Source organism: Corticium candelabrum, chromosome 7 (genome assembly GCF_963422355.1).
Source record: "Corticium candelabrum chromosome 7, ooCorCand1.1, whole genome shotgun sequence".
Taxonomy (NCBI): domain Eukaryota; kingdom Metazoa; phylum Porifera; class Homoscleromorpha; order Homosclerophorida; family Plakinidae; genus Corticium; species Corticium candelabrum.
In genome coordinates this window covers 5,210,510-5,221,449 of record NC_085091.1, presented here as the reverse complement: position 1 = coordinate 5,221,449, position 10,940 = coordinate 5,210,510, and the positions used below count along the sequence as shown (strand labels likewise).

Below are 10,940 nucleotides of genomic sequence, written 5' to 3'. Positions count from 1 at the left end.
ATATTTGCCAAAGTGGTGGTCAGATATGTCAACACTAGTTAACAGACTTCAGAAATTCGAATGACTATTATTGAGGAAAGACAACTTTCAATTGAATTCAAACTTAGTAGATATCTTCCCCAACTCAAACCATCGATAGAAATATAATTAGAATGTAAGGATTGTTTATTTACAATATTCAACCATTTTATATTATCCTATTGCTAGATACAGGTTTTACTGTACATTGTTACTCCACAGCCAGAGTTGAATTAAAATTATTGTAATATGTAGATTTTAATATCAATTATTAAAACTTTCTCAAAACATTGATATAGTAAATAGAAGTTTGTATGCAAAGTTTTTCTTGTGAAACTACATATTTGCCAAAGTGGTGGTCAGATATGTCAACACTAGTCGACAGACTTCAGAAATTCGAATGACTAGTATTGAGGGCAAACAATTTTCCATTGAATTCAAACATAGTAGATATCTTACCCAACTCACACCATCGATAGAAATATAATTAGAATGTAAACAATGTGTATTTACAATATTCAATCATTTTATATTATCCTATTGCTAGATGCAAGTCTTACTGTACATTGTTATTCCACAGCCAGAGTTGAATCAAAATAATTGTAATATGTAGATTTTAATATCAATCATTAAAACTTTCTCAAAACATTGATATAGTAAATAGAAGTTTGTATGCAAAGTTTTTCTTGTGAAACTACATATTTGCCAAAGTGGTCGTCAGATATGTCAACACTATTCGACAGACTTCAGAAATTCGAATGACTAGTATTGAGGGGAGACAACTTTCAATTGAATTCAAACTTAGTAGATATCTTACCCAACTCAAACCATCGATAGAAATATAATTAGAATGTAAACAATGTGTATTTACAATATTCAATCATTTTATATTATCCTATTGCTAGATACAAGTCTTACTGTACATTGTTACTCCACAGCCAGAGTTGAATCAAAATAATTGTAATATGTAGATTTTAATATCAATCATTAAAACTTTCTCAAAACATTGATATAGTAAATAGAAGTTTGTATGCAAAGTTTTTCTTGTGAAAGTACATACTTGGCAAAGTGGTGGTCAGATATGTCAACACTAGTCGACAGACTTCAGAAATTCGAATGACTATTATTGAGGAAAGACAACTTTCAATTGAATTCAAACTTAGTAGATATCTTACCCAACTCAAACCATCGATAGAAATATAATTAGAATGTAAACAATGTGTATTTACAATATTCAATCATTTTATATTATCCTATTGCTAGATGCAAGTCTTACTGTACATTGTTATTCCACAGCCAGAGTTGAATCAAAATAATTGTAATACGTAGATTTTAATATCAATCATTAAAACTTTCTCAAAACATTGATATAGTAAATAGAAGTTTGTATGCAAAGTTTTTCTTGTGAAACTACATATTTGCCAAAGTGGTGGTCAGATATGTCAACACTAGTCAACAGACTTCAGAAATTCGAATGACTATTATTGAGGAAAGACAACTTTCAATTGAATTCAAACTTAGTAGATATCTTACCCAACTCAAACCATCGATAGAAATATAATTAGAATGTAAACAATGTGTATTTACAATATTCAATCATTTTATATTATTCTATTGCTAGATACAAGTCTTACTGTACATTGTTACTCTACAGCCAGAGTTGAATCAAAATAATTGTAATATGTAGATTTTAATATCAATCATTAAAACTTTCTCAAAACATTGATATAGTAAATAGAAGTTTGTATGCAAAGTTTTTCTTGTGAAAGTACATATTTGCCAAAGTGGTGGTCAGATATGTCAACACTAGTCAACAGACTTCAGAAATTCGAATGACTATTATTGAGGAAAGACAACTTTCAATTGAATTCAAACTTAGTAGATATCTTACCCAACTCAAACCATCGATAGAAATATAATTAGAATGTAAACAATGTGTATTTACAATATTCAATCATTTTATATTATTCTATTGCTAGATACAAGTCTTACTGTACATTGTTACTCTACAGCCAGAGTTGAATCAAAATAATTGTAATATGTAGATTTTAATATCAATCATTAAAACTTTCTCAAAACATTGATATAGTAAATAGAAGTTTGTATGCAAAGTTTTTCTTGTGAAAGTACATATTTGCCAAAGTGGTGGTCAGATATGTCAACACTAGTCGACAGACTTCAGAAATTCGAATGACTATTATTGAGGAAAGACAACTTTCAATTGAATTTAAACTTAAAAGATATCTTACCCAACTCACACCATCGATAGAAATATAATTAGAATGTAAGGAATGTTTATTTACAATATTCAACCATTTTATATTATCCTATTGCTAGATACATGTTTCACTGTACATTGTTACTCCACAGCCAGAGTTGAATCAAAATTATTGTAATATGTAGATTTTAATATCAATCATTAAAACTCTTTCAAAACATTGATATAGTAAATAGAAGTTTGTATGCAAAGTTTTTCTTGTGAAACTACATATTTGCCAAAGTGGTGGTCAGATATGTCAACACTAGTCGACAGACTTCAGAAATTCGAATGACTAGTATTGAGGGCAAACAATTTTCCATTGAATTCAAACATAGTAGATATCTTACCCAACTCAAACCATCGATAGAAATATAATTAGAATGTAAAAATGTGTATTTACAATATTCAATCATTTTATATTATCCTATTGCTAGATGCAAGTCTTACTGTACATTGTTATTCCACAGCCAGAGTTGAATCAAAATAATTGTAATATGTAGATTTTAATATCAATCATTAAAACTTTCTCAAAACATTGATATAGTAAATAGAAGTTTGTATGCAAAGTTTTTCTTGTGAAACTACATATTTGCCAAAGTGGTGGTCAGATATGTCAACACTATTCGACAGACTTCAGAAATTCGAATGACTAGTATTGAGGGGAGACAACTTTCAATTGAATTCAAACTTAGTAGATATCTTACCCAACTCAAACCATCGATAGAAATATAATTAGAATGTAAAAATGTGTATTTACAATATTCAATCATTTTATATTATCCTATTGCTAGATGCAAGTCTTACTGTACATTGTTATTCCACAGCCAGAGTTGAATCAAAATAATTGTAATACGTAGATTTTAATATCAATCATTAAAACTTTCTCAAAACATTGATATAGTAAATAGAAGTTTGTATGCAAAGTTTTTCTTGTGAAACTACATATTTGCCAAAGTGGTGGTCAGATATGTCAACACTAGTCAACAGACTTCAGAAATTCGAATGACTATTATTGAGGAAAGACAACTTTCAATTGAATTCAAACTTAGTAGATATCTTACCCAACTCAAACCATCGATAGAAATATAATTAGAATGTAAACAATGTGTATTTACAATATTCAATCATTTTATATTATTCTATTGCTAGATACAAGTCTTACTGTACATTGTTACTCTACAGCCAGAGTTGAATCAAAATAATTGTAATATGTAGATTTTAATATCAATCATTAAAACTTTCTCAAAACATTGATATAGTAAATAGAAGTTTGTATGCAAAGTGTTTCTTGTGAAAGTACATATTTGCCAAAGTGGTGGTCAGATATGTCAACACTAGTCGACAGACTTCAGAAATTCGAATGACTATTATTGAGGAAAGACAACTTTCAATTGAATTTAAACTTAAAAGATATCTTACCCAACTCACACCATCGATAGAAATATAATTAGAATGTAAGGAATGTTTATTTACAATATTCAACCATTTTATATTATCCTATTGCTAGATACATGTTTCACTGTACATTGTTACTCCACAGCCAGAGTTGAATCAAAATTATTGTAATATGTAGATTTTAATATCAATCATTAAAACTCTTTCAAAACATTGATATAGTAAATAGAAGTTTGTATGCAAAGTCTTTCTTGTGAAACTACATATTTGCCAAAGTTGTGGTCAGATATGTCAACACTAGTCGACAGACTTCAGAAATTCGAATGACTATTATTGAGGAAAGACAACTAACAATTGAATTCAAACTTAGTAGATATCTTACCCAACTCAAACCATTGATAGAAATATAATTAGAATGTAAGGAATGTTTATTTACAATATTCAACCGTTTTATATTATCCTATTGCTAGATACAGGTTTTACTGTACATTGTTACTCCACAGCCAGAGTTGAATTAAAATTATTGTAATATGTAGATTTTAATATCAATCATTAAAACTCTCTCAAAACATTGATATAGTAAATAGAAGTTTGTATGCAAAGCTTTTCTTGTGAAACTACACATTTGCCAAAGTTGTGGTCAGATATGTCAACACTAGTCGACAGACTTTAGACATTCGAATGACTAGTATTGAGGGAAGACAACTTTCAATTGAATTCAAACATAGTATATATCTTACCCAACTCAAACCATCGATAGAAATATAATTAGAATGTAAACAATGTGTATTTACAATATTCAACCATTTTATATTATCCTATTGCTGGATACAAGTCTTAATGTACATTGTTACTCCACAGCCAGAGTTGAATTAAAATTATTGTAATATGTAGATTTTAATATCAATCATAAAAACTCTCTCAAAACATTGATATAGTAAATAGAAGTTTGTATGCAAAGTTTTTCTTTTGAAACTACATATTTGCCAAAGTTGTGGTCTGATATGTCAACACTAGTCGACAGACTTCAGAAATTCGAATGACTAGTATTGAGGAAAGACAACTTTCAATTGAATTCAAACATAGTAGATATCTTACCCAACTCAAACCATCGATAGAAATATAATTAGAATGTAAACAATGTGTATTTACAATATTCAACCATTTTATATTATTCTATTGCTAGATACAAGTCTTACTGTACATTGTTACTCCACAGCCAGAGTTGAATTAACTTGCAAATTTTATCACGTTCTGAGTTTGCTCGAATTCAGATGCCTATATATTCCCTGTTGTTGCTGAAGCATGGAGAATTCATCAAGAAACAGTGTTTTGCTGTGATGGAAGGAAAATCTCTGAGAGTGTCTTGAGACGTACTCTGTAATTGTCGTTCAGCTGTACGCTTGAAGATACTCTGTAGTAGGTGCAGTCGTTGATCTTTTAGTCATTGACTACGCATACACAGCCCAATGCAAAGTATTGCAAATGATCGGTCAAGAAGCGGTCACTGGTTGTCATCTGTGCACAATAGCTGCCCACTAGGTGCAATACTTGCGAAAGATGGTCTATTTAATTAGACAACAAATAGTACATCACTTCTGAGTACCATCCGTTGCGTAGTACTGAAGACTATATTCGTATAACAAACGTGATATGCAAAGCTGAAGGGTAGAGAAAACATTATATCATTGCTGTATTTGTGAAGGCGTGGACTACGAAAAACCGAGACTCAAAGTAGAATACGATCCTTCACACGAGTAGACTTCGTTCAGAACAAATGTACCGCTACACTGTTGGTTTTAATATTCTTGCTAATCCATGTTTTAAAAAACGCCCACAAACTTTAAGCAAACATTTTCTATCAATCAAAACGTACATTTGTCAACACTACTATTTCATCTGCCGTATACAATTATACGTTAAATGAAAGGAACTACAACACAATTACTGCAGCGATGTCTAAAGCTATCAGCACTAATACGACAACAATGGTTAACTCCCACAAAGTTTGTACCAAGATAGCGATGCATCAGAACTTTTCATTTGTATCTCTTGCATATGCCTGCATTGGCACGTACATTGCACTTGGTGTTTTATATATGTTTGCTTGATCACCGTCTTCGGACCTTAGATCTTCATATGCAGGGTTACTCTCCATATCTTTTACGTTTTCTATCACTTCATAAATTTCTTCTGGTTTCGAATCCGAGTTTTCACTTTCAATGACTGCAGCATTAACAAACGGCAGCATTCCAATTGGTGTGTTTTGTTCGGCTCTGGGATCATCGTGTAGTGATTTGCGAGAGGCAAATTCCGTCTGTGTGTCCGGTAAGGTAACTTTGTTTGCAGAAAGTTGTCTACGACGATGCACAACGAAATAGAAAATAATCACGCAAATAAGAACTGTTGTGATGGCTGTCACAGTCACAGATATACCAGCTACACCCATTTGAGACAACTCTTGTTTGCCAGCTACAGCTACAACATCAAGCAGAATCGAAAAACTGAAACAAGTCTGCACATGCAAAATTAATATCATTTGACTTATACTTTGCGTTGTACTTATATCATGAGTATAATCCAACTCTTGTGAGGTGATCATAACGTTATCTGTAGAAATATATCAAAAATTCTGTACATTATTCTCTTTGTAGATATAATTATGCTTAATTTATGTGGTTGAAAATACATTACGTGATTTGTTTACATTCCCAGTTGAGATCAAAGATGTCAGTGAAGCTACTGTTGATGCTAAAAAGTATAAAGAATTGTCATATATCTGTTAGTCTAATGGTATCGTTGATTGAATACCATAAGTTGGACACTTAGTTTGCGGTCGACATGCTTCTGCGTATACAGCTGGTCCTAAACACCGGACTCTATTGATGTTGCATTGTCTTTGTACAAGTGTGATGCCATAACCCGATCCACACGATAAACTGCACTGAGAACCTCTATTTGACTCCACCCATCCGTCGTTCTCTACGTCAAGAAAAGCACATGTTCAAAAGTTTAATAATTTTGTATGTAATCGTAGAGTTTGCTTGCTCATGCCTTGAACGGTCACTCTAGTACTTGCTGTACTGGTTCCCGCTGCATTAGAGGCCGTGCAGTTGTAAACGCCATCTCTTGGATTACTTGAATAGTATTGTATTGTCAGATAACTCTTGAAATAGTCAGAGGAAATTTGGTATCCATCGTTGGTGGTATTTATAACCACTCCATTTTTGGACCAGACAAAAGTAAGTTTTGGATTGACAATTTTAGATTGACAAGTTATAGTTCCTTTGTTGTACAAAGTTGTTGTTTCAGTTGTTATAAATATGATAGGTGAAACTGTTATAATAGAATAGTAGTGATCCGGTACTGGTACGTAACAATTGATTGTTGTATTAATTAACTTACCTTGAACGTCGATGACAGTAAACCAAGAATAGCCGTTATCGACCAACCGCATTTCGTATAGCCCGACATCTCCTTCATTTACATATAACACGGTAAACGTAATTTCGTATGAGTCTTCATCGAGAACAAGCCGGTCATCAGTTGAAGTATTCAAATAAATTCCATTTTTGTAAATTGTCGCCTTTCCTAGATGATTCGTACTGCATACTAAATTATATCCGCAGTAAATGACAAAGTGAGCTCGCTGGTGCAAGGCAACAGGTTGTGCGTCGCCATCGAAGAAGATAGGCCCGAATAAGTCTAGAATTCATAAGTAACCTTATGATCAAATATTGCTATTAATTATTTTACCTTTACTAGCATTTGACGCAGATAACGTTGCTGCATTTGACTCTACATGACCCACTGAATTGTTTGCATAACAAGAGTAGTTTCCCATATCTGAATATGTCACATAATTAATTAGCAACCACCTTCTTCCATTTCTATAACGATGTTTTGTAGTTTCTATTGATACTCCATCCTACATCAGAACAAATATAAAATTATTATTGTTATCAATTGAGCTTGCTTGTAACCTTTTTCCATTTGACTTCAGGTTCAGGAACGCCATACACTTTGCACCAAAACGCTGCTTGATGTTTGTAGGGGAAGAATGGTTCTAAATGAATACTGACCGGCATTTGAATAACAACAGGAAAAACTAAATCGATAGCATAATAAATAGTTAACACTTGATGTCTAACAAGTAATAGCTAGAGACTAAAATTATGTTACATTGAACACAAATTACACTATCGTGAATAGTACCTTATTAGCATAAGCATCATAATATTAGCAACATTAATTAATTAAATCAAGTCAACGCGCACTAAAAAGGGATTGCACTGCAACTTTCTCGTCGGTAATTAAGTCAGATAACGAATGCTACCAGTTGTTCTCGTGCTTTGACAATTAGGTTCTAAACTTACACAATCCGTTGTCACATATACTTGCCATGTATATTTTTGGAATTATTAAGCGACACAAGAGACTGACTCATATAGAAAAGCGTTCTCCGCTTCACCAGACTTACTTCTGCTTGTTCTCTATTATCTTGTTCTACAAGCATTTCTCTAAATGTGTAACTATTACAGTCTCTGTTTTTCCAAAGTTTCTGAAGTGTTACAATAAGACATCCGTTTAGAAGAAAAGTATTTCCAAAAATACGAAAGAGGGAGCACAACATGTAGAAACAAAATAGATTAAATTATGTTAGTCCAAATAAGTTATTTAGCTAATGGTACATACTTTCAAGGTTAACACATTCTAAATGCCATAAATGACATAAACATCTTAAATGTGTATTCAAATCATGCAATCAACTTTGCTCTTTAGTAAACTTACTTCTGTTTTATACAATAGCGTAATATTGTTGTGTTAAAGTAATAGAATATAATTCGTACTATAGATGTTAATAGCAAAACTTTGCTACTCCACGTAATTTAGTTAGTTAGATAATGCTGTTTGAAACTTCAAATAGTTCATATGTACCTGCTTCATCCCATGCATTTATGACCGACTATATATGAGTTTCTGATTATAATATTGCTACAATAATTTTTTCGAGGAAAGTTGCAATATTAAAAAATTTACAGTAATTTGAAAAATTCATACTAAACTAAGCATTATATTTTACCGTGGACTGTTAGTTGATAACTCTTCTGAATCTTTCCCAAGTAATTTCCTGCCTCGCACGTGTACCAACCTGTGTCCGTTTCGTTGACACGAGAAATAACGAACAGCTTTCTATTTTCAGGAATCGTAAGACCGTCCCTTTTCCAAACAATTTGAGGTTTGGGAATTGCGATAGCATTACAGAGAAAGCTAACTTTGTTTCCTTTAATTACTGTGACGTGGACATGGTTTCCATCGGTTGCATTTAAGAATCTGGGAATGTAGCCTAAACACGCAAATTCAACATTTTCAAATTGCTGCTGCGCTCGATACTATATATTTACCTTTATATGTATTCCAATATAGAGAAAATCCTTGACGAGTGACTGAGGAGTCGGTTGTAAATACTATTAGAAACGACTTTTCCATAATTGTTTCGTACGGAATTTCGTTTGAGGTGTAGTTAGCAACCGGTTCAGTTTCTGTTGTTTCTCCCTTGTAAACTTTGACAAAATCAAAAGATTTTTCTAGATCAAATGATTTAAACGACAAAACGACGGTAGATTCCGGAGGCACTTCGACAATCCAACTACAGTTTTCATAATTTTTGTAATTCTTTGGAAATCCTGGTGATGTTATATGACCAGTGACCAAAGAAATGTTACCGCCACATGGTTCTGAAAAGGAAAACATTTTTAGCTTTAACGTTGTCCGCATTCACAATTCCACGGTATCGCAGTAATGGAAGTCCATGTTTTACCTATTAGCAATACTTCAAGTCAATCATAAACAGCATATTTTTCTTTGCAGCATACCAATATAGTATAATAGATATGATTTCAATTATATAGTAAAATATGTGGCCAAATTCCAAATATTAACATAGTTAGTCTTGAAGTATACGGATCATTGTATTAATTAAATAGACGGCCCAGCATGACCTTGGCGAAATATAGTTACCGACACACAAACAAAAGTAAGCAGAGCAGAGGAAAGCAGAGCAAAGCCGAGGAAAGCAGACCTCAGCAAAAAAGAGCAGATCAAACGCCCGATAGATTTGCATCTGTACGAAAGACCATTCCTGCATATGGCAATGTTTGGGATAGTAATTAATTAATAACAGCTAATTTATCTTACATGCATTCTAAACAAGGTCCATGCCGTGTAGCTGATTTACCTGAGCAATCGTATCCTGTCCATTGTGGAGCACATTTGCAACTACATGGGTGCACAATCGAGCCTTCGTTCAAGCACACAAGCGAGCAACCTAACCAATATTAGAACAAAAACAATAAACGACTTCATTTCTCTTGGTATTCAGAATAGATTAAATTACATATTGAAGACAAGAGCACAATCATAAAAATTAATCAACGTTTAAATATATCTGAAACAATTTCAAACTGGCAGTCTCTAGTTATATTATTATGTGGCGGAACTGCCTGCATGACTAAACCTTGCTGACTCAACTTTTTGCTTAGTGAAGTCGCTACTTTCTGTTTACATGACGAATCCCACTTGCCAGAACAGATCACCCTAAGAGTTGTTGCATACTTTTTCTAATTACATTCCAGTCTCCGACCTAATCGTTTTATCTTCTATCCGTGCACGACTTCCAAGAATTCTATCTTAATTGATCTGGCCTCTAGTGGCTTTGTTACCCGTGTTTTCTTCCCGGATGCGTCAGCTGGGTGCGTTTACGTTCTAGTAGAGTTTCTTGTACGCTTAGAGCAGCAACTTTACGACACGTTCTAATCTTACTTGGTCTCTAAACACCTGGCTACTATAAACTGGGTTCAGCTGGCTCATCGTGCAACCACTCCCAGAGTGCGAATACCCGACATCTCATCTGGAACTGTAACCTAATGTTCAGCCACCTAATGTTCATACCTTGTGCTTGGTGAAATCCGCAGAAAACAGCCAGTAAGTTGAAGAGCGTATGAACGTACAACATCACTCCTAAGTGTCTCTTGTCGCAGTCTCGGTTTGTCAAATGAGCATATCCACTGGCAGGAAGTAAATACGGAAGTCGATAATTGCGCGTTTATATCAACGCATACCTACCGGCCACTGCCCCGCGGCAGGCAGGTACGCGTTGATATAAACAATGCAAAATAAAGTCGGCATTTCTAAATTTATAACGCACTTTAAAATTTGTATTGTTTAATATCAATGTATTCCATATTCAATTTGCTATCAACAATTT

The 10,940-nt window shown here is 33.2% G+C and overlaps 1 protein-coding gene across 1 annotated transcript; it reads right to left on the bottom strand.

The window, feature by feature from the left end:
* Positions 1-5,461: 5,461 nt before the first annotated feature.
* LOC134181729 (uncharacterized) lies at positions 5,462-10,726 on the bottom strand. Its single transcript, XM_062648997.1, has 12 exons — positions 10,625-10,726; positions 9,912-10,001; positions 9,079-9,411; positions 8,757-9,020; positions 7,657-7,781; positions 7,430-7,601; positions 7,079-7,378; positions 6,728-7,009; positions 6,485-6,655; positions 6,368-6,424; positions 6,224-6,283; positions 5,462-6,151 (listed from the first exon to the last, which is right to left on the bottom strand). Exons 1-12 carry the CDS (start codon positions 10,686-10,688, stop codon positions 5,703-5,705), a joined length of 2,367 nt encoding a protein of 788 aa, XP_062504981.1. The 5' UTR covers positions 10,689-10,726; the 3' UTR covers positions 5,462-5,702.
* Positions 10,727-10,940: the final 214 nt, after the last annotated feature.